Source organism: Astyanax mexicanus, chromosome 4, assembly GCF_023375975.1.
Source record: "Astyanax mexicanus isolate ESR-SI-001 chromosome 4, AstMex3_surface, whole genome shotgun sequence".
In the NCBI taxonomy this organism is placed as follows: domain Eukaryota; kingdom Metazoa; phylum Chordata; class Actinopteri; order Characiformes; family Acestrorhamphidae; genus Astyanax; species Astyanax mexicanus.
In genome coordinates, this window is record NC_064411.1 from 42,793,801 (window position 1) to 42,818,999 (window position 25,199).

At 38.2% G+C, this 25,199-nt stretch overlaps 2 protein-coding genes across 4 annotated transcripts; one reads left to right on the plus strand and one right to left on the minus strand.

The window, feature by feature from the left end:
- The first annotated feature begins 203 nt into the window (after positions 1-203).
- lxn (latexin) lies at positions 204-10,379 on the plus strand. Of its 3 annotated transcripts, none has more exons than XM_049478667.1 (7): positions 204-495; positions 5,556-5,711; positions 5,861-5,923; positions 7,306-7,483; positions 8,626-8,762; positions 8,861-8,923; positions 9,870-10,379. In XM_049478667.1, the coding sequence occupies exons 1-7, from the start codon at positions 328-330 to the stop codon at positions 9,975-9,977; spliced, it is 873 nt and encodes a 290-aa protein (XP_049334624.1). In that variant the 5' UTR covers positions 204-327; the 3' UTR covers positions 9,978-10,379. The 3 variants fall into 3 exon arrangements, with proteins under 3 accessions (XP_049334624.1, XP_022534496.2, XP_049334625.1); XM_022678775.2 differs by having other exon boundaries at positions 5,562-5,711; XM_049478668.1 differs by lacking the exon at positions 204-495 and adding an exon at positions 5,295-5,372.
- A 450-nt stretch (positions 10,380-10,829) lies between these two features.
- On the minus strand, positions 10,830-24,973 carry gfm1 (G elongation factor, mitochondrial 1). The gene is made up of 18 exons (XM_022678774.2): positions 24,818-24,973; positions 24,527-24,679; positions 23,188-23,320; positions 22,823-23,027; positions 21,952-22,068; positions 20,451-20,601; positions 20,106-20,260; positions 18,519-18,603; positions 18,291-18,428; positions 17,716-17,817; positions 17,569-17,625; positions 17,340-17,477; positions 16,728-16,810; positions 15,649-15,811; positions 13,663-13,807; positions 13,412-13,572; positions 12,389-12,442; positions 10,830-11,161 (listed from the first exon to the last, which is right to left on the minus strand). Exons 1-18 carry the CDS (start codon positions 24,971-24,973, stop codon positions 11,030-11,032), a joined length of 2,328 nt encoding a protein of 775 aa, XP_022534495.2. The 3' UTR covers positions 10,830-11,029.
- Between the last annotated feature and the right edge of the window lie 226 nt (positions 24,974-25,199).

Here is a 25,199-nt window from a genome sequence, read left to right on the forward strand (position 1 = left end):
AACCAGCATGACCACCTTGAGTTAATCATATTGGGGTTTTTTTTTTTAGCAGTAAACATTTAAAAATGATATTTTTGTATGTAAATTCATGTGTGTTCAGTTGTTTTCTGTGAGGCTGGGAGGACCTCCTTTTTGTTGGAGCATGGAGTGGAGAGGGGCAGGGGGTGGGTTGTTGACTGAGTTGTTCTGGACAGTTCATCTGGACAGTGTAATCTCCTCTCATTCTGTACTTGTGCAACTGTCCATTTAGCTCAGTACATTCCTCCTCCAGGTTCAGCACAGTTTGTCTTCAGAGCTCCCTCAGGCCTGCCCTGCTCTTCTCTGAATATGAATTGGTTCTGCTTTGTTTGGACGGTTCTCTTCTCAATGGTTTGGCAGTGTCCTGCGGCTCCCAGCACCCCATCACCTACAGCCCCAGGCTCCACAGCTCAGGACGAGGTGGAATGCCCCTCCAACTGTGTTTTACTGATATACAGCAACAGATCAACTTCTGAGGTAAGCTCTGACTCCAGGTTCACTATACGAACAAAAGGACTGCAGGGCGTGGGTGGTGAGGTGGTGGGTGATTTAAACTCAATAAGACAGTCTGTTTTTTTGTTCAATTTTAGTTGCATAAAAGAGGATAAACTTGGTGTTTTTGTACCAGCACTATTTACTTGGTTTTGGCAGGTGTGGAAACATTAATCACTGTAATCACATAAGTTTGTGGTGAGAATGTGAAATGACATTGATCTGACCCAACCATCAGATATACTTCACATGTTTATGCTAAATGGCTGTTCAGGTGCAGTTTAGCTTGATTTAGCCAGATGATTTAGTCTGATTTTACACAGATAATTACCAGAGTTATTAAATAATGCAACATACTCATAACATACAAGCTGGTCTGAAACACCGGACCTTCTTGCTGTATTTATTTTCTGTTACCTGATGAGACTCCTAACAGAGTCAGTTGTGCAGACATGTATAAAGCCTAGTTCTAGACTAAGTTTTCTTTTCAATAAATAAAAATCTAAATTCAAAATGCTGTGTTATCAAATACTAGGCTTAATCCTTCTCTGGGAAACTGCCCCTCAGTGTTCGTGGCTCATTAGCCGAAGGTGTATCCACTTAGGCTGCACGCTAACCTTGTCCAAAGCACCTTGCTCCATTCACATGAAGGAGATCTCCATCCTCCAATGTGAGATACATAGCATCTTAACATCTTATGACCACAGCCCAGGTTTATTATATCCCGAGGCTTATTGTTCAGTAATTGCATGGAAAAATCAGTGAAGGTCACCCCTAGACTTGACTATTGCAAATCCTTCCTCGCAGGCTTTCCTTCATACGTAATTTCTCCTCTACTAAGCATTCGAAACATCTCTGGTTCATAACCTTCTGATGTCCTTTCGCATTATCTCTCTGCTGAATCCGAGCTCTGGTTCTCATAGTCGTGGACTGTGTTTTCCATTCAATGGAAAACCTTCATTCAAAATGCCGTGGAGTCCAAGACTAGGCTTAATTCCCTGTTTGGAAAACTTTTGAACCAGTCAAAGGCTCAGCTTAGGTCTTCAATCTAGGGAAAATCTGACGTAAAAAAAAAAAAAAAAACTTAAAAAAAAAAACACATTTACCCACAACATGTAGGACCACATCTTGCTGCTTTGCACATCAAACCTTCCCATTTACTGCAGGACTAAAGACCTAAATGGACAAAAGTATTGAGACACCTGCTCATTCATTGTTTCTTGTGGTATCAATGTTCCTGAAAACTTTGTCCTGCTTTTTTGGATCTAATGTCCAGGAAAGGCTTTTGGAATATTGCTGTGAGGATTTTATTTGCATTCAGCAACAAGAGCATGGGTGAAACCAAGATGTGTTGGATGGTTACCACCCCACCCTATTCCTAAGTTCCCATCTCATCCACAACCAAAAGTATTGAATGGCGCACCCAGCATCATTCCTGACAGTACATCACTGGAACTAGGCATGGCGCCTGTAGTTTCATCTATTGGCAATATATTTCTACAGGGACAAGGCATGTTTTATATATATATATATATATATATATATATATATATATGCCTTTGCACATATGTGTCAGCAGCAATGGGCCCAACCTTAAGTAACTCAAAGTATGTATTAGAAGGGGTTTCCACAACTGCTATGCTACTTTTTATATCCTATTCTAGGTTAAAGATTCTTGTGGTACATCTAAGTAAAAACCATAAAAGCCACTGGTTAACCCCACTTGCCCATGAAACTCCTTCTCATTGGCCTCCCTAAAGCCCTGAATAAAAAAAGAAGATAAAAGCAAGTGTGAGAACATGGACTAGAGATTAGGTACAGATTTATTCGCATTTTTTTTAGCATATGATCCCCTTCAGGATCTTCAAAGACGTCTGTGAAGGCACACTCATAGTTCAAATCAGTTCCAGTCAATACAACAGCAACCGTTGAGCTCTGTCAAATCCTGTAGCTCACATTTCCATTCAAACCCTGACAAGAAGACCCCCTATCAGCTTGAAAAGTGCCATCAAGGGCTATGATTGTCAGTCACGATCTTATCCTACCCAGACCCTGTGTATTTGACATAATCTAGCCCTTTGTACGGTCTACTGAGGCTCTGACTCCGTATTGTAAAGACGTGTATGTGTAGAATCTTCAGAGAGACACCCACAGAGAAGCCATCAGAGGACTGTCTTGCTTGATTGCATCAGATCTCCATTACTCACTGTGAATGTGTGAGAGGAAAGGGGAAAAAAAGACCATTTTATAGCCATGCATTTATTTATATATGCATTTTTGGATCCCTCCCAGATACAAGGCACTTTTATTCTGCTTCAGGCATGTTTTGGTCTAGGTGTTAAAATATAGTATGTTTGTTCCAATTCGAGCTAAACTAGTCAGATCAGTATTTCCTGTGACAGGAAATACAAAACAGATCATTGTGATCTACCCTAAAATTTTGGAAGCAGTTTTAAGTCAGTAGGGCAGTTAAGTTGGTTCAGAAATAAAATAAATAATATAGATTGACAAATAAAATAAAGTACCCTATATTGCAGCAAAACTCAAAAATTTAGTTATATTGCATGCATATATGTAATTGATTACAGATGTGATCTAATTAGGCACTGGGTCACTTTGTAAAGACAGTGAATGTAATAGTACTTGCCACCAAACGCCTCTTGGATAGCGTAACTCTTGGTGAGAAATTGGTGACAACTAGACATGCCTCTACAGATATTTAACCCAGTTGACAGACTTGGAGGACAGATCCTTTGACTGGATGTTTTTTTTTTTTTTTTTTATAATTGCATGCCATATTGACCATCAGTCAGACACGGACACATTCATTTGCAGTGCTGGACTGGACTGGACTGCTATAGACAGAAACTACTGACAAATCCAGTTTCTGTTTGAGACACTCTAATATTAAGCATTCTCATAAATGTACACATTTTAAACCTTTGCATGAAAGTTTGAAAAAGCTGTATATTAAACATAAAAAAGAGAGCAACAATTTGTATAACATTTATTTTTAAAAGGGAATAAAATTCCCCCAGATTAGAGTAAGAAAAGTCTTGGTAGAAAGTGCATGCGGCATCTAAAGAGAAAATAAAGGATCTGTTTTATATTAAATAAAAAAACAAAGAACAGTCAGCTTCAGATGTAATGAACTGTCCATGCTCCTATTTTACATGACTTTCATCCCTGAATCTCAGCTGCCATAATCATTCTGTATTAAAGGGCGTGTTCATATAAGGAAATATTAGACAGCGTTTTCAAAATATACCATCATACCATGTGGTAAACAAAAATGTCTCAGAAACAAAGGAAATGAGAAGAGCTTTATTCAAATAAGAACTAATGAAACAGTCAGACAGTAAATTAAATACTGGACAACAAAGAAAGGAACAGAACAAAATCACACACCCCTACTATGAGTCACAATAGAAGCAGCTAGTTAGAAAACAAATTAAACAAAAGCTAACCAATAACAATAAGTTTCCCTGACCAATAATTAAAAAAAAAAAAAAAAAACATGGGTGGTACAAACTAAACAGAGCAAAGACCCATGTTGCATTAAATGTATAGGTACACCCTTCTTACCTGCTTGAAACCCCAGGTGGCACGAACAATCAAACCTCTTAGAAAATATCCTACAAAAAGTTAAGACCCTGCCTTTAGTTCCACTGCTAAACAATCTAGTTCAATAAGCTGGCCATAAAACATACCCTATGCTGTTTGGCTTAGCTTATTATCTAACTCTTTACCAGCATAGAGGTTGTCGTTTTTTTTGTGGAGGACCAACTTATCTTAAGCTTGATTTTATGTCAGGGGAACTACAAGTACAAACCCTTCACTAAAATTAAGTTAGAGAACAATCTGGTACAACACGCAAACTACATATTACTAAAAAAACAACCTGGAACCTACATTTAAAAGATAAGCTCCTCCTTCAATGCTCCAGCCGAGTCTCTCATTGGTCAGCAGGATTGCACCTGAGGAGGTGGAGTGAGCGCTTCCTGTGGAGGGAGAGACAAACACAAAACATACAAAAAAACAAAAACAAAGAACTTGAATGCAATGCATGAATTGCAAAATATTTATTAAAATATAAAAATATATATATTTTCACATTATAAACCCACAACACTGTTTATTCAAACCTATGGAAGCTCATTTCCACCACTTGGAAAAAATAAGGGTCCTCCACTAAATCAGAATTATGAGATGGTAAGTCATAACATTATGAGATATTGAGTCATAATTATGAGATACTAAGTCATATTTAAAAGGTGGTAGGCCATAATTATGAGATGGTAAGTCATACTTTGTCAAATAATAAATCATAATTACAAGATACTAAGTCATAATTATAAGGTGGTAGGTCATAATTATGAGTTGGTACATTGAGTCATAATTATGAGATACTAAGTCATAATTATAAGGTGGTAGGTCATAATTCTAAGATGGTAATTAAGTCATAATTATCAGATACTAAGTCAGAATTATAAGGTGGTAAGGTCATAATTATGATATATTTAGTCATAGTTATGAGATACTGAGTCATAATAATGAGGTGGTCATAATATTAAGATGGTAAGTATAAATATCAGATATTAAGTCTGGGGTATTATTTCATAATTAAGACTTAGTGGAGGACCCTGGCGGAAATTGGCATTCATACAAACCTCACAGAAAAAAACATGCAAGAAACTGGGGTTAAATCTAGACATTTTACATAACCTCATTATATACACTGCTGCTTTAAGAGGAGGCGGGATGTTAGCAGAGCATGGGAAGCAGGAGCAGGAAGTTTAGTGAACAGTGCTGCAGTTAGACTACAGCTGTGCAGACGCTGAAGATTCTCATATTTATATTCAGTAATTACTCACAGCAGTGTGCTCTGTTTCTGTTCAGGGTTTTCCTTTCTTTTATTTCTCTCTGTTTGTTAAATTTCTGCAGGCTGTCCTGAAGAGTAAAGGCTAAAGTCCTCCTGTTTTAAAACCACACCCTTTATCTTGTGCTTTCTTCCCTTTTCTCTCTCTCTCTCTTTCTCTGCTGAGGCTCAGGATCCCTTAGTCATGACCTCCACAGAACTCAATCCAGACCACTATGAAGCTCAGAGAGCAGCTCATGCAGTCCGGTACTACCTCAACACTCTGTATGGAACCCCCTTCAGACAGCTGTCCTTCTCCAAAGTCCACCAGGCAAGAACTGAGGTGAGCTGAGCAAATCAAACCACTTGTTTTACTTTAGATTCATTTTAAAGTACTTTGTAATTTAAGTAAAGCATGGCCTCACTTTATAAAATCTTAGTTTTTGTAATATGACAACCCTAAGATTAATTTCTGTTGACTCATGATAACAGGATTTGGGAGAGGCAGGGATGAAGTACCTTCTGGAGATCTCTGTGAAAGACTCGCTCAACAAGGTGTGTTCACACACGGCAACTAGAGACCACTTCAGTTTCTGAACCAGTTTGTCTGATTTTGCTATTTATAGGTTTATGTTTGAGTAAAATGAACATTGGTGTTTTATTCTATAAACTACAGACAACATTTCTCCCAAATTACAAATAAAAATATTGTCATTTAGAGCATGAAAATGAGAAATTGCTGAAATAACAAAAAAGATTCAGAGCTTTCAGACCTCAAATAATGCAAAAAAAACAACAACTTAATATTCATGAAGTTTTAAGAGTTCAGAAATCAATATTTGTTAGAATAACCCTGGTTTTTAATCACAGTCTTGGCATGTTCTCCTCCACCAGTCTTACACACTGCTTTTGGGTAACTTTATGCCACTCCTTGTGCAAAAGTTCAAGCAGTTCAGCTTGGTTTGATGGCTTGTGATCATCCATCTTCCTCTTAATTCAGAAGTTTTCAGTTTGGTATAATAAAAAAGTGGTATTTTTGCTTCATTTAAATCTTACTTCACTCATTTTGAGAAATTGGCAGATTTATTTGCTTATCTTAAGCTAGGGCTTATTGGAAAACATTTATGAATTTTGACTTTTTTTTACATAACTTTTTATTTTTTATGAACAGACAGCACCATTTAAAGTGATGTACAAGCAATTGTGTCCTTTACATGTATTTATTTTTTTAATGAAAAGTAAGGAGCCCTAGTGCGGCTTTTATATTAAACACAATGGAAACAAAACACCCTTGTATTCCAGTTAATGAAATGTGTAAAATATGTAAATCACTGACACATAAAGAGCTCTTTACAGGTTTCTGACCGAAGCAAATGACTATCTACAGAGATTCTTTCTGGCAGCTTCTATATGTAAAGATGTATAATCTCCATTATCCCATAAAAAAAAAAAAAAAAAAAAAAGATTTATCAAATTCAAGTAATTTTAAAATTAAAATTAGAATGGGTTGCAAACCCATGGTAAACTTGTAAAAAATAAATACATTAAAAAAATTATGTAAAAAACAAAAATGCTCATCTGATTTTGGTACAGCTCAAATCAAAGCAGAGAAACAGATTGAACACTGAGCATGATCTGAGAGCAACTTTTAAACTCTAGTCTCATCAAATGTAAAGTACATGTCCAACTGTCAAAAGACTAATGTATTAATATCCTTAAAATAAAGAATTAAACAATAGCAAATCAATCTTATTTGCCCATTACCATAATTTTATTAGCTAGCTAACAGAGTGGAACATTAGACCAAGTGTGTTTATAAATTAGATATGGCTATCTCTCAAAGCAGAGCTAAATATTTTTCAGGTGACCAGTCAGGTTTAAGCTAATTACCATAGCTTCTGATAGTGTGTTTTAAATCACTGTATTCTGACCTCCAGTCCTCAGAAAAGCTCTGCTCGGCAGAAGTTGTGTACCCCAGAGGAGAGACCCAGCAGCCCCCGAAGGTCCAGATCTCCTGCGCTGCGTCTCTTCAGCTCAACACTTCTGCTGAAGAGGAGGATTTCTATAAGCGGTACAGTGCTGCAGACAGTGCTGTGTCTGGAAAGGACATACCAGGTATGACCTTGGGCATCTTCACAATATTGATCAATATATATATTTTGATTGTAACAGAATCAGGTGATGAAGATCAGATCGGTATTCTTAATAAGGGTTTATTGATATATTATTGACATATTTTCAGTCAAATCCGATCCATTTCTGAGGCAAAGATTCAATTTGGTTTTCTATATTAGCCCCCCTACAGATATAAGGCAGGGGTGGGCAATTTGTGGCCACATGATAACCTGGGACTGTTTTGGAGTGCCAGACCAATAGACTAATCTCAATTTACCTCTTTATTTATTTTATTTCTGTAAAAATGCAGTAATTATGTTACTGCTAAGAGTATGTTACAATTTGGCAATAACCAGTGGCTTGCAAAAGTATTCATACCCAAAGTTTTTCACATTTTGTCATCTTACAACCACAAACTTAAATGTATTTTATAAAGAGTTTTAGTGATAAACCAACACAAAGTAGCACATAATTGTGAAGTGGAATGAAAAGGCTACACAGAGTTCAAAATCTTAATCAAATAAAAGTTCAGAAGTGTGACATGCTAAAGTATTCAGACCCCTTTACCCTGAAACCCCTTAATAAAATTCAGTGCTATCAGTTGCCAGCAGAAGTCACTTGATTAGTTATTAGAGTCCAGCTGTGTGTAATTTAGTCTTAGATAAAAACACCTGATCTGTGAAAGCTTTAGTGGTTTGTTAGGCTATGTTCACATTACCAGGCTGAAGTGACTCAAATCACATTTTTTGCTTAATGTGGCTCAAATCAATTTTTTTTTATGGCTGTGTGAACTTGCCAAATCCACTTTTTCAAATCAGATTTGACTCACTTTCATATGTGGTCCTAAATAGGATATGTATCCGATCCAAGGACAAGTGACATGAATGTGAACGGTCAAATCAGAATTCATCCCAAGAAACACTGTTCAATCTCTAACCCAAAAAATGGAAAAAATATTCTACAACTTTTGTAGAATCCAGTAGAATGCCTTCTAGTAGAAGGAATCTAGTAGAAGGCCTTTCCTAGACAGTAGCAACAGTTACACCGACACAAGCAGAACAAACAGAAGAAACATTTGAATGAGCAGGGGTCCCAACACTTTTGTCCATATACAGTAAGTGCATGTCTCTTTATCTCTCCAGACAGCTATGGTCACGTAGACCCAGAAATGGTTCCTTTCTGGAAATTGGCAGGAGTAGCTTCTACCTTCATCATGCTGAACGAGTCCAACGAGAACACACTGTACAACCTGGCTCAAGTAGCCAAGATCACCCAGCTGGTAGTTTACTTAATATTTCACCACTATCATTTACTGTTTCATTACTTCACTTCATAAAGCGTTTCACTGACCATTTAATGTGCTACTGAAAATTTCAGGAGAGTCAGAATGGCCAGCTGAGGTTGGAGTATGTGGTTCTCCTTCATGACATGATTTCTCAGGTAATAATAATTGCCTGCATCACCACGTCAGATGATTAACCCTTTTACACACTTGTGAGATTTACTTAAATTTTCCATATATTAATTTTATTATTTTTTTTAAGTTAAGGTATTTTAATTTAAGGTAATTTCTAAAGTGTTTTCTCTAAGTTAAGTTTACTAGGCCTGTCATGATATATATCATGGACGATATATTGTGCTAAACTTTTAGATATTGTATTTTTAATGCCTTATAATAATGCATTTACACATACTTTTTTAATAATCAATGAACTTTTAATTGTTAAGGATGTTTAGACAATAGAATTGTAATATATACATGTATAAAGTGACTGTCTGAAAGTTTTGAGGAATTCGAGACCTCTCTGGTGTAAACGTGTAATTGCATAGAACATGTTGAAGAGTTCATTTAATGCAGGTTATTGAAATTCTTTTAGTTTAAAATAAAATATACTGCTTTAAATATGCCAATTCAATAAAACTACTGATTTTTAACAACGTAAATGAGACAGTATGTCAACTTTAACACTCTTCTTGCTAAATAAACAATGAGAGTGTTCAGCAAAAATAAAAAAAATATAATACAGATACTGCAGAACTTCCTGCGAGATATACAGCTGAGAAGCGTCTGAAAGGGTGGGACAGCTGGCCTAGCTAAACTGGGTAGAGAAATTGGAGAAAATTAGAACTGCAAAGTGAGAAAACAATAAAGAGAAATTAGGGGAAACATATTTCACACACACACACACACATATATATATACATATATATATAAATATATACAAACACACACACACACACACACACACACACACACACACACACACACACACACACACACACACACACACACACACACACACACACACATATATATATATATATATATATATATATATATATATATATATATATATATATATATATATTTGTTTGTGCTTTGCAGGAGATAATTCGCTGGAAGATGCTGGTCTCCTGGTCTCCAGCAGAGGGCGTGAAAGTGTCAGACACTCAACTGCTGCCTAAATGCCACTGCAAACCTCCAACTCCATGATGCGTTTTGCCCACTCTCTACTAGAAAAACCCACCTAAATCACAGTATTGTACAAGACCATAATGTTTCATGTAAAGAAATGTTTTTATATATTTCAGTAATGATTTCAAACAAGTATGAAATACTCAACACCCAGTTCAGATCAGTCATATTGATTAGATACACCTTCCATAATTTTAGATGATCAAGACTTTCAAAAAGTCACAACTACATTAACATATTCATGATAGTTGGTATACAGCTCACTCTGGTAACACTACCAGCAGTGCTGTAGAATTTGGTTCATTCATTCCCTCATTCTCCTCTAGTGCAGGTTGTGGAAAGGAAAATACAGTATAATACATTTTCAAGTTTTTAAGAAACTGGTTTCAAACTCTAATAAACATTTTTTTAGCATTTAAATGTGGTTGTTTATTTTTCTTAAATCATTGTCTTTAATATTTGGTGAGATTTTATCATATTGTGATTAGAGGTGGGACATTATATCATTACCATAATATATTGTAATATTTCGATCATATCGATGTGTGGTGTCAAATATTGATATTCATACATAGGTGCTTTTAAACTATCTAAGACTCGCCCTCGATTTGAATTTCATTGAGAAAAAAAAAAAAAAAAGAGTTGTCATTTTTTTTTAAATCCATAATTTTGCAACATTTTTGCTTAAAGAACAGTGATCCAACCACAGATTATGTTACAGAGGCTGTAAATGGTACTGTTTAACTAGATGAACAGGACATAAACATCAGTGTCCTCACAGTATGGAATAGTATTTGAATAGTTTTTTTTTTTATATAGAATAAATGCCCCAGCCATCCTGAATTGAAATAAATTTAAAACACACAGATACAAGATTAATAGACATTTTATCATTTAGACACAACATTTATGCTGTACATAGTACAAAACCACCACTGTACACGCCCAAAGCTGTCCTTTGAGCTCCACTCAGCAGTGAGAGCTTAAAAATATACATAAATTATTTTAATGACCAATTTCTGACAGATGAGGGTTGAATGTGTGTGTGTGTGTTTATGTATACATGTTGCTCAGTTCTTCCATTTGCTCTTCTTTGCAGGCAGCTGGCCTGTTGCCTCCAGGTATTTATTAATAAGCTCCTCTTGGACAGAGGGCAGGCAGGGCTGATATCTGCTGTAGTCCATGGTGTACTCTCCTTTCCCCTACGGCACAAATACACACACATTTATATTAATACTAATACATTGATCAACTGAATAACATATATATAACACAGGAGGAATATGATCCATGTTCCTAAAGCTAAAAGCTAATAATATAATTAAATGTGCAATTCTTTCACATCCTACTTAATATCTCCAATCAGAAATTAAACATTTCTTCAGTACTTGTTCACATCATTGTTCCAGTCTTATCAGACACGAGACTGACTAACTTACATTTAAGGGTTATAACATGTTTCCTTCTTAAAAGTTTTTTTTTTTTTTAACATACTGTATACTATATTCTGCAAACTCTCGACACCCCTTCTAATGATTACTTTTAAGTTGCACCCAAAAATATCTGTAATGTACACTTTCTGGGCCTTCTGTTGCAGTATTTAGTGTGGGACAGGAAAGTTACTGAGCTAGCTACAGAGAAACTACTAAAAAATTGCTTGTTATGAAGGAAATGACCTCAAAACATTGAAACTACACTTCAAACTATGGATATATAGCGATTATCCTAATTTTTTACAAGGAAAATTCTCAAATTTGTGGGTTTCTTTGGTCGTTCGTGCCTCCATCTTGCCAGTGATTCCCAAAGCCCTCTGTTTTGAGTGAGCCTTTCTCAGTTCTATCTCAGTTTGAAGGGTTGTTTAGGTTGTACTCACACTAGGCATGGTTCAGTTGAATTGTGCTGGAGCACGGTTTTGCCCCCTCCCTACTTGCCTGCTGGCCTGCACTCGAACTGCGTTTAAACAATCTGTGCCTGAGCCTGCTTACGTCTCTTCTATTCTATTCTATCACTTACTGCTCAGCGGGCTTGCCTGTGTTGTGCCGAATTCAGCACCCCGCCATGAAAAGCACTCTCTCTCAGGAGTGCGTCTTACTTACTTAGAAATACTTGCCAAATGTCACGGTTATCTCAGTCATGGTTACATACATAACACAGAATGCACTCCTGAGAGGGGTGATTTTCTTGGCAGTAGTGCTGAATTCAGCACAACACCTCTTCAAGCAGGCCAAGGCATGGTTCGGAGTGTTCAGACTAGTCAATCAAGCCATGCTTTGGGAGGTAACCACCTTTAGACCCAACACTTTACCCTATTCCTCCAGCCTAAAAAGAACCGGGGCACCCTACCCCTAGGTGTACACACACAAAACAGAAGGGTAGGGCCAAGAGGTGAAATGGGTTTGGGCCTAAATATCTTTAGTTTGCTTTCTTACCTCAGTGCAGGAGCGCAGCTCTGTTGAATACCCAAACATGTTGTTAAGAGGAATCTGGAATAGAGCAGCAGACAGGTAGATTAGGATTAGCTTTCTAAAACACCTCTGTATTTTAATACTGATATAAAAAACCTTGATTACAGTCAAATTCCAGATCAGAAACACCTCGTTAGGTGCTTATCTGAGAAAGCATGGATTTGCTTATTTCCAAACAGCCCCAGACCAATTCTACTGGCCATTCATCTCTTCAGACACTTTACCTATCTAACACAACATGAGCTGGGACCTCGCTCACCTTATCATTCCAGCTATAGTCCTTTACAGTGGTTTGATATTAAATGTGCCGATCTACCCAAACATACTGGGTCAGATTGATTCACTTTTAATATTTGTGATTCACTATTCACTTGAACGTCTACGTTAAATATTATATATATATATATATATATACAGTTTCCACACCCCGGATTGCCAGGTATGGAACACAAATGCAACTAAACAGCATGTTGCAGAGTCGGCATCTTGAGTAAAACGCAATGTGTCCAATATATGCAGTTTAGAGCCCAGTGGGACTAGAGGAAAAATGTTTTGGTCATGAACAGGTAAGCAATAAGCTACAGCACCTTTTAGCTTTAAGCTGCCCTTAAGCTATATAAATGATCACAACCACTAACAGCGATAGCCATTTAAGTGGTGCTGGTATTCATACTTAGTTGTCCATGTGCAGCAAGGTTATCAAGGCAGCAGACATTTGAGAACGTTAAAAGTGATCTTGCCCAAAGAAATAATGCTACAACATGCTAATTCTATCGTTGCTAACATATTAACTGCTATCAGTTACAATGGAGAAATAGACAGGCCACAGCTGTCTTCAGCAGCAGAAATATATGACCAAAATCGAAAGTTTCTTGAGATTATACAGTGTGTTTCCATTACAAAAGTTCTTAAACATGTCTTGGGAAAAATTGGTAGTTACATTCTCTGAGAAACAGAGTTTATTCTAATTATATTTTGCAAACTTACATCAGCATACAGTGTGAAGTATCCCTCCGCCCCATCCTGCCCTGTGATGACACCGTGCCGGCGGTTCACTCCCGCAATGATCATCCCCTGGAATTCTTCAGGAGCCACAATTTCCACTGACATGATTGGCTCCAGAATGACTGCATTAGCATTCTCCATAGCTGTAGAAAAAAACAACATATATCTGTATTATGTGAAATTTAACAAACATACAGAGACAAAGCATCTACTGAGATGTGAGAAGATCTAACCTTGTTTCATAGCGCCCTCTCCTGCTCGGATGAAGGAGATTTCGTTGGAGTCCACCATGTGATTTGCTCCATCCTCCAGTACGAAGCGCACACCAGATATCTTATGACCCGTTAGAGGTCCCTTCTCACAGGCATCAGTGAAACCCTGTGAAGAGAAAAAGTAAATGAATAAATAATTACATTTAAAAGTGTGTGAGAACTAGAGTACTGGAGTAGAGTGGGGGGGATATGAATTTCTTCAATATCTATCTTCGCTCCTACTTCTATCCTCACTGCATCTTCAAAGAGGACCATGAAGGCATGCTTGTAATTTTAATTAGAGCTTTTTGGACCAGTAAGACCCACCAAATCCCACAAGCTTGCACACATTTCCATTTAAATACTGAAGAGAAGACCTCCAATCAGCAAGCCAAGTGCCATTAAGGACTACAGGGCTAGGACTGTCAGTCATGATCTAATACCACCCAGAACCTGTGTGTATTAGATGTAATCGGGCCCTTTGTAGAGTCTACTGAGATTCACTCACTGTATAATGTGGAGATATCTGTGAGATAAAGCCACAGAGTGCAGTGTGATTTTATTCCCTGCCGTGAATGCATAGCACTTTTACATGTGGAAAAAATATAAAACTCTACTCAAGTTTACAGTCATGGGTATATTTAACATACTGCAGATGAGGGCTATGGCTTCACATCAGTATCAAAGTCGAGGGCGCAAAAATACCAGGTGAAAAAATTAACCAGCGAATTTTAACATTTTGCGTGTGTAAATTAACTTCTCGTGAGCACAAATGTGAAATTAGCGAGCCAAAAAAGGGAATCGTGAGCACACTGTAGAAATTGTTGCTCTTGAGCTTCATTTTTCTCCTCTCGGGTGCTTTTTTTCCTCGCGCGCTGTGTGAATTACCTGCTGCAGCAGTTTGTGCTGAGTTTGTGCTGAGTTTTTTGAGCTCAAGTTTTGAAAGGGGTGGTTTTGACAGTTTGGGAGCGGGGCCAGGGTCGCCTCCCTCAGCGAACGCTATTGGCTGATATTTGACAGACCACAAGCTGGTGGAGGGCGGGGACAGAAGGGCGGCAGGAGAGTTAGCTAACTGGCTATGCTACAATCCAAACAACCCGCTTTCCAGCGCGCCGGCTCTGTCTGCCCAGGTTTAGTGCCCAGAGCGACCGCTCGCCAGCTCTGTCTGCGCGGGTTAAATGCACAAAGCGACCCGCTCTGTCTGCCCGCTCTCTCGCCTGTAGTGACCGGTGCCGTTCGCGACTGGTCGCTCTAGGCGCCAACCCGGGCAGACAGAGCCGGCAAGCCGATCGCTCCAAGCGAGAGACGGTAGCTGCAGACGAGAGACCAGGCAGACAGAGCGGGTCACTTTGGGCACTAAACCCAGGCAGTCAGAGCCGGCGCGCTGGAGAGCGGGTTGTTTGGATGTTAGCATAGCCACTTAGCTAACTCTCCTGCTGTCCTTCTTTCCCCGCCCTCCTCCGGCTCGTGGAGGTAGGCGGTCCGTCAAAAACCCTGGAGATATCAGCCAATAGCGTTTGCTGAGGGAGGTGACCCTGGCCCCGCCCCCAAACTGTCAAAACCACCCCTTTCGAAACTCGAGCACAAAAAACTGAGTCGAGCACAAACTGCTGCAGCAGGTAATTCACACAGCGCGTGAGGGGAAAAAAAAAAGCACCCGAGAGGAGAAAAATTAAGCTCGAGAGCAACATTTTACTTCAGCGTGCACATGATTCCCTTTTTTTGCTCGCTAGTTTCACATTTGTGCTCACAAGAACTTAATTTACACACGCAAATTTTTTTTTTTTTTTTCCACCTGGAATTTTTGCGCCCCCGACTTTTGACATTGATGTGACGCCATAGAGGGCACTCAACAATTTTATACACTTATACAATCACTACCTAGGAGTATTTAGTCTTCATATAAATTGTAATAAAAATATATTAAACTTATTATTAGATTAGATTAGATTATAAATTGTGGCTTACCTTCTCCACAGCTGGCACAAACTGTTTGGGCACGTTGGTGCCTACTGTTCGGTCTTCAAACTCAACCTTGGTGTATTGCTCAGGGTCCAGGGGTTCCAGGACTCCTATTACTTTACCATATTGCCCCGATCCCCCAGACTGCTTCTTGTGGGTGAAATCAAATCTATAAATCACACAGCAGCAGGTCACAATTAACCATCTGCGACCGAGTATGTAATGACAGTAAAATTTATATATATATAAAAAAATTAATTCCATAAGGTCTGTGTTTTTATTAATTTTACTGAAGTTGCATCAAATACTTGGCAACCAATCTTTTTCAAACAGAAAACAGCAAAGGTGTTCAGAGGAATTGGTGCAAAAAAACAAATAATTTGTACTAAACAAAACTATACATAATGCTGGCAGATAGCCAGCACCACTCACATCAATACAAAGAAATAAAGCGTTTAGAATTACATATGACTTATATCTGAAAAGATTCAAGCAGTACAGGGCTAGAATAGCATCTGTTTGTTTGCCTGTACGTTTCTGTGTAAATTTAAGGTCACATGTGTAAAATAGAAGTATAATTAAAATAGCACTGCTGAGGTAACTTTATGTTTAAAATATCATTGCTGAGGTAAATGTATCATGCTTTGTTGGTTGGCTGCTAGGATATTAAAATAATAACCCAAGGACGCATTAAGTCAAAGGTGCAGATTAAGGAACACAACCACTGCTTTGTTGTACCTGGTGTGCTCCATAAATAGTCATTATGAAACCGAGCGACAGCCACAGCTTTTAATATTAGCAGGCCAGCACTGACTGATTATAACATTCTTACTATATTTACTATATAACAGTGTGGTACGTTACTTTGCTGTTAGCTTTGTGATCATCATGCTGTTAAAAAAAACAAAAACAAAAAAAAAAACGTAGGCCCACCTCACAGACCATTTTCTTAAACCTGTCCCGACAGAGCCCGAGGAAAAAGGCTAATGTGTCCTAAAACAACTGCATGTCTCTCTATAAGAAGAGTTTTTAACTCTAACTCAGACAGTCATTTAAGATTTAAGAGGTAGGAGAGCAGTACTTACGGAACAGGGGCAGTCACAGTCTCCCTGAAGGCCACTTTAGGTTTCCCCATAACACAAGGGCAGTTATACTCCCGTTCCATCCTCTATACACATACAAAAAAACTGTATTGTTGATTTAGTATATTTAAGCATTTTAATATTCCAGTGAAAATAACTTTCCCCATTATTTTCATGTCTTACAGTGGTCTTAAAATGACTATATTAATGTGAATCATAATTTCTGGGACAATATATTATCAAAAAATAATAATAAATTAGTCATTATGGACAATACGGCATAAATCATGACACTCAGGGTGCTTTCAAACCTGAAAGTCTGGACCGTGGTCCGAACCAAGGTTCATGTGTTCGCTACATTGAATATATTTGGTCCGCCTATTTTTGTGTTTACACTGCAGTTTAAGGAGCGCACCAAAGACCTTTGTGTGATACTCTTACATCCTTTAATCATCACCATCACGTCTAACTCCGCCTTCCTTTGGTCCGGACCGTGATTCGCGGCCCCTTTCACACCTGCTACTTAGGTTTGGACCAAAATGAAAAGACCGAAAGTCCGGACCAAACAAGGCAGGTGTAAAAGCACACGTAATTTACGTGGGTGTGATGCTGTACCTGTGAGTAAATCTCCAGATGTAGCTCCCCCATGCCTGAGATAACCGTCTCCTTGCTCTCATTGTCGTAGTGCACTCTGAAAGTGGGGTCCTCTCTTGTGAAGCGGGCGATTCCTTTAGAGAACTTATCTGTGTCGATCTAAACGGAACAGAAGAAATGGAGCATAACTATTTGTCCTTGTGTTTTCCCAGTTTGAATCTCTTTGTGAATGCTTGAATGCAACTCTTACCTTATTGGCTGGTTTCATAGCCATGGAGATGACTGGTTCAGGAACATGGATAGACTCCTGTTTGAAACGTAGATCACATTATATAGAAGCATAATTTACAGGAAGTTTCTCACATAAAACACACAACAAAAAGGTCTCTGCTCTTACCATGGAGAGGTTGGAGCTTGTACGAGCTGTGAAGGTGTCTCCGCTGGCACAGTCGATTCCAAACAGGGCACAGATATCTCCTGCATATACCTCTTCCACATCCTGCATAGACAGACATAATTAATATAACAATTGAGAACTCAGTAGAGCAAAAGAAAAAAAGAATAAGATTATAAGCACTGTGCATTAGATGCTTTTAAACAGCTAATTCAGAATCATGTTGATGGTACACTAATAACTGTAATAAGGACAATGCTGTCTTTGATGCTGCACTATGTAACTTTGGTGGAGCTGCACTTAACCACTCTCCAGAACTGCATAACTCTGTGTAACTGTGATATTTGTGTAAAAAAATCTGTAATATTACTCTACCGCCTCAGTCCACATGCTTCTTTCACTTTTAGTGACGACTGTTTGTATATCTCTCAGCTTGTCCACAAATGCATGTGTACAGCCGTCCATTAAAAGGCACTTAAAGCCTGATGTGAACTACACTTCCTGACTGCAGGAAGTTTTTAAAGTATTTTTTTTTCAGCTAGTCTAATCAATTACTGAAATAGCCAGACATCTCTCACCTCCATCTGGTCTGCGTGGAGGCGCACCAGCCTCTGGACACGCACCTTCTTGCCAGTGCGTGTGTTGTAAATGTACTCCCCTTTCTTCAAGCAGCCCTGGTACACCCTTACGTAGGTCAGCTGACCAAAGCGTCCAGCCTAGCGCATAAGAAACACATAAGCAGGAAATGAATAGCAAATCACATATCTAAAATACAAGCATCAAATAAATAAACAAATAAAACTTACCTCTAATTTAAAGGCCAACCCCACGTACGGCTTTGAGTCATCTCTTGTTGGATCCATCAGAATCTTAGTGCTGTCACTTGACTCCCTAAATACATAAAGAAAAAATTTTTAATAATAATATTCAGACGTACTTCAGATAACAGCTGAAATTTTATCAAAAGATTTATAAGGCTTTACATATGTAGAAACTTTGTTTCAATTAATCTAGTCTAAAGCTTTATTTTAAACTTATATTACTTATTATTATTTATTTCTTTTAGGCTCAATCCCATTTCACCACTTTAACCCTACTCCTCTGTTTTTCATATACATGCCTAGGGGTCTGGATTCTTGTTAGACTGGAGGGGCAAGGGGAAGTTTAACGCTAAACACAGCCCTTCAAACCCACAAATTTGAGCAAAAATTATGATAACCATTTGATTACCACAGTTTAATATGTAGTTTTAATGTTGTTGTGTTTTAATGTTTTTATGGCCATTTGCTTTTTAACAAACAAACAATTGCTAGTATTTAGTCTCAGTAGCTAACTAGCAAGATAAATTTCCCTTTCCACCTTAAATTGTGCAACAGAGGGCAGAAGCTGCAGAATTTAAGGTGGAACAGAAAAATAAAATAAAACTAATGAGTTCAGCTTCTCATCACAGAGAAAAAAAGAATTGACAGCAATAATTAATTTCTGCATCACCTGCCGCCTTTCTGAAGATATTCAATAAAGCCCTGAAGGTAACTAATTGACTAGCAGCTCTCCACTGCTATAGATATCTCTGTATTGGTGGCATAAAGGGATATCCCGATTCTCAGGGGAAGGATTTCACCCCTCCTCCTTTGTAGTTCTGTTACACTTGAAAACAAAAACTAGGGGGTAAAAAAAAAAAAAAAAAAAAAGAAAGAAAGAAATGAAATGGGATTGGGCCATAATTGGGACACACGTCTTACACACGACTTCCTATTGCGATTCATAGGAAATGATGGTGTTGGGTAACTTTTCTGACAGTTTAGCTCTATGTAGCCAGGATACGTTTCTCAGGAGGACGTCTGTGAAAATTTTTTCACACTTTTACTCAGTGATAAAACTCTTGCATCCGGACTGCAATTGAAAAACAGGAGGTTCAGTAGCTCCTCCATTTCCACTCGCTGTTGTGTTTACATGGATCTCCGTGGAAATGCGTGCCCATAGAATATTTACGGTGTGAAGTACTGGACAAATAGCTGTGACGAAACTCAGATTTGGGTCCGGACGGGACTAAAATTACCGGAGGACCACAGAGTTCAGCGAAAAAAAACGGAAATAATTCAGCCTGTAATTTTCTCAGAGGACATCTGACATTGTCGTTCCAGATGGGAATAAATTCACAGAGGACCCATATAAAAGAGAAAATTACCCCAGGAACCCCTGAGAAACAAATCCTGCCGAATAGGGCTTTTGATTAATTTTTTCCACTGTGCAAAATCTTCATCTTGCAGAATATTTACCAACCACCTATTATAATTATATACAATATACAAACCTTCTGTATGTTGGCATGTGTAAATGTTGTAAGAGATAGTGAGGTGCATGCAGACCAGTACTCTGGGACAGGGACTCACTCTTCATTGAGGAGGGCGTAGTTGTTGACCTCAGTAGGGTTGGGCAGGTAGTCCAGCACAGCGTCCAGCAGAGGCTGAACACCTTTATTTTTCAGAGCACTGCCAACCAGCACTGGAGAGAAGGAGCGCTGGATGGTCGTTCTGCGTACAGCAGCCTGGGGTGTAATGTAGATGATGCAGGAAATAAGCATTACAAGTCTTTTTAAAAGGGTGTAAGTCCAGTAGATCTTTAACTAGCTTCCTGCCTGAAAGACCAGAGTTCCTAACAGCAATTAACATCCTTACACCGAGTCTCTAAGTCACTTGTTATTAATGTGGTAATGACTGCACATGAGAATGACAGACCTTCAGGTCATCCACAGTGGGCACCCTCTCTTCCAGAAATATCTCCCCCAGTGTTTCATCAGCATTGGCCACACACTCCACCAGCTCCTGCCTGCGCTCGGCCGCCTCCGCTCGCATCTCTGCCGGGATTTCATCATAGCGAATGCTCTGACTAAAGAGAAAAAAACAACCACGCAATGCGGAAAGAAAGTAATAATCACAAAGTGTTGAAATTATTTTTTGAATAAACAAAAAGAACTTCAATTTTAAATGTTTGCTCAGTTTTATAATTTGGTGAAAATAAATAAATAAATAATTAATAAACTATATTATCTTCATTAATCCTTTTTTTTTTTTTCAAGAACATACGCGACTGTCTGCAACATCATGTATTTACATTTCCAGGGAGGTACGCATCAAGCTACAGCGTAGGCTACGTCATAGGTTTTAATTCAGAAGTACAAATTGGCCTTTAATCATTTATTATTTGAATAGAACACAATATACAATATAATAAAAGCATCATTCATGACAAAATATAAATAAATAAATACACATTTGTCCTAAATGTTTCATAAACAGTAACTTACCTAGACCCTGAATATGTGTAGCACAGGGATGGGCAACTGGCGGCCCGGGGGCCGCACACGGCCCTCGTCATCACTCAGTGCGGCCCGCGAATAGATAAAAAATAATTTCATAATTTCATAATAAAAAAACAAAACAAAAAAAACAACAACAAAAAAAACGTAATTCTACTTTTGACCGCTAGAGGGCGCTGCCAAACAACCACGAAAATTGACATTGACATCCAGTCCATTGTGAGCCAGCAGGCCAAACCACAGCTCTCTCATTAGCTTCAATAAATGTTGGGCCTCTATGGTCTAGTTTTCTGCTATTATTGAATGAGCTATTTGCAATCAGTTTTTAAATCTTTTTTGTTCTTTGTTATAAATGAGTTCAAATGCCTTTTGCACTTTTATAAGCAAATGTTTTGTCCTTGTTGCTTATGAAGGACTTGTTATAATGAACTTATTTTACACGGAGGAACTACTGTATTTGCAATCAGTTTTTTAAGCAAACTTTTTGTTCTTTGATATGAAGGACTTCCTTTTTGCACTTTTTTTAAGCAAACGGTTTGTCTTTTGCCGTATTAAAATGCATTAATATGCAGAAAATAGTTGTTGATAAATGTTGGTGCTGTAAACATACAGATATAAATTCATATAAAATTTGTTCTTATTGAAAATCATTTGTAGCGTTTTTCATATTCAATTATTTGAAGTGCGAGGTCATGTGGCCCTCCAATGGTCATGCTGAAAAAAATGTGGCCCTCTCCATCATGGAAGTTGCCCATCCCTGGTGTAGCATATCTTGTTTCTATATGGAGTTATTTTTTGTTATTATGTCAGCATTTTTGGCGAGATTATTGCGTATGATACGATGACGCACCCAAACTTGCTAATACATAATGTAATGACAATGCCACTTTTTAATGAATGGTTTCATCTAGCATTCTTACCCACAAGGACCTTCAAAATAGATACTGCGTTCCTCAATGAGGTCAATGATGCCCTGCAGGTTTCCCTCCAGTCCGATGGGGATGTTCACAAATGCTGAATTATGATTCAGTTTCGTCCTGCAAATGTGAATAGAAGAAAACAAGACAAACTAAAAAAATTACTGAGATATTTAGTTATTGTTGCATTTGCAAAGAGACCAAGAATTTTTATTTTGAACCAAATAGGAGAAAACTCTCCTACAGGACACATGAAGAATTCCACTCTCTACTCCACTTAATAATTTCAGAATAGTAACAGGAATCAACCCCACATTTTGCAGGTTTGAAAATAGAGATAAAAAATGACAACTCTAATAAAAAAAATGGTTTGGAGGACATTAGTATTCACAAAAATATTGATTTGAAAAAATATATATATATTTTATTTATTAAGGCCTGAATTTTAAGATTTGTATTTTCTTTTGACAGTTACAGATTAACTTCAATATTTTTTCAATATTTTCTATTACAATTAGAATTTTATCAGATTGTATATATCAGAAATTAAATTGGCAAAATCGTGGCCTGTTAGGTACATAAAAATACATTAAGACTATTTAACTAAAGTACTAGCAAAAAAAAAGGTCAAAAATATTATGGAAAAAAAAAAATCATAAAATAATATAAAATTGGTCAAATGTTACATTTTTTTTGGCCATAACGTTTTCTATTTCTGTGCATCCCTAGTTTGCTAGTATCATGATATGGAAGGTATATAAATCCGTAGACAGATAAAAACCGTTAATAGCTTATGCATGTAAAGTAAAGACATGAGCATGTGGGGGTGGAGCTTAACCAGGAGTTAACCAGGAGTTTCTGTACTCTGGCTCACCTGAGCTGCTGCACTGCTCTGTAGGGGTTAGCTCCAGCGCGGTCCAGCTTGTTGATGAAGGTGAGGAAAGGCACATTGTAGCGCTTCATCTGTCTGTTCACAGTCATGGTCTGACACTGCACCCCTCCTACAGCACACAGCACCAGCACAGCTCCATCCAGCACCCGCAGAGACCTCTCCACCTCAATGGTGAAGTCCACGTGACCTGAGGAGAAACGAGGAGAGACGGAAGATGATGATGTAAATTTATGTGGAGGAAGATTGAGAAACAGTCAGTGTGGTGGATCCACAATAACTTGTTCTCACAGATCTAGAACTTTCTCAACGTGCATTCTCACACTGTATCTCCAGCAGCTCCTTCATACCTGGTGTGTCTATGATGTTGATGTTGTGGTCTTTCCACATGGTGAACGTAGCAGCTGACTGGATGGTGATTCCTCTCTGTCTCTCCAGCTCCATAGAGTCCATGACGGCCCCGACTCCATCCTTACCCCTGACCTAAAGTGGACAAGGAAAGAAACAATTTATTTGTCTCAGTATTTTTTTTTTAAATGTAGAAACAGAAAACTACAACTTTAAAACTGTATATTAAAAATAAAAACTGTGCCAAAAAGTGTGTTAAATAGTGAATTCATTAGTATCATTACAGACACTTTACTTTAATGCTATGAGGGAAAAAGAAATCCCGTATAGAAAAAAAACATGCATCAGGATGCATTAATAATTGTTTTATAATCGCGTCGACTCTGAATCATAATCAAATCAAATCAAACTATAAGGTGCTTAGAAATTCCCTTTCATAGTATAAAAGAACATTTAAATAATAATGATAATATTGTTTGTAGTTGAAATGTTGAAATTGTAACGTTGAATCAACACAAAGTCCTCAATCTTCTGCCTTCTGGTTGGATGGAGGGATGAAAAAGTGGTTTTACTTCCATTTGCAGTAACTACTTTTTAATTTGCCACCTTTTAATTTCTTCACCATACCTGGAGGTATGTTCATGTTCCAGTAGTTTTACTGTTGTGTTTTTGAGATCAGATGTTGAATCAGATTGGTAGTGGTGGGTAACATCCTTTATACTCAGCTTTACTACAGTGATGCAGTAAGTTTATGGTTAACACTCTGTTCATCATAGGATTTTCTAGTTTTTGCTACTTGTAGTAATAAAGTATTTTTGTTTGTAGTTGTACAGTTTCTACTTCTCAGATATTCAAAGAGAGTGTATAAAAATGTAATTGTTAATTTTGAATCATGAGATTGTTTTTTCCTCTTCTATGTGATTTTGAACATTCCGAATGTGAGCTATGGTTTATTAAAGCTATGGTTTAGAAAAGTATTCACTATTCAAAATCAACACCAAATCCAACAATGATTCAACCAGAACATCAGCGTTGATTCAACATGGAAATGCCGGCTGGGTTTACTCAACGTTCTACAGGGTTTTCTTCTCTGTATGTTGATTATACAGGTACAGGGTAGGCACGTAGTTAATGCAATAAAAAAAAAGAACATTTACTCAACGTTTTCTCTCTGTACAGAGATTATACAGGTACAGAGTAGTCATGTAGTTACTGAGCCCAAAATTGAACATTTTCTCAACGTTCTTCAGGGTTTAAATCAGGTACAGTGTGTGTGTTTACTCTGGGTAAAGGTGTGAGTGAATCTACAGCAGAGTGCAGGACCGGAGGTTAGCTCCTCACCTCGTGCATCTCGGCGATGCGGCCGGTGTAGTAGAGGACCCGCTCGGTCAGCGTGGTTTTCCCCGAGTCGATGTGCGCGGAGATCCCGATGTTGCGGATCCGCTCGTTCGGGGTGATCCCGGAGGAACAGGCCCTGCAGCTGCTGACCACGACCTGAACACACAACACAGAGCCCCCCGTTTCATAACCACAGTAAACACAGTATTACCCACACACGCAGCAGCACACCGGATTCATTACTTAACTAATATCTGAACTAAACCGGATTATAAACCGATTTAAAACACTCACATTAACCGGTTTGGATAGGTTGCTCCGGCTCAGGGCCAGCGCTGCTGTCAGTAACCGCATTTCGGCAGCTTGAAGACACGGAGAGGATGAACCCGCACACTTCACACACTTCCACCAGCTGACCGGCTCAAAGTCACGCCGGTGCTGCGCTGACATCCGCCCCCCGCCACAGACTGCACCCCAAGGACTCTTCGGTAAGCGCCGTGTCCGCCTGATTCAAACTAGAAAACCTACAGTGCATAGAGAACAAGCTTCGAGTCTTGAGTCTTTATAACTAATTCACAGTGTTGAATGAAGTCGTTTGGATTTGTTTGATTGTATTAAATGCTAAATGCGGGGTCAGTTTGACCTGGTGCATGTTTAATTATCCAAAAGATGTCTG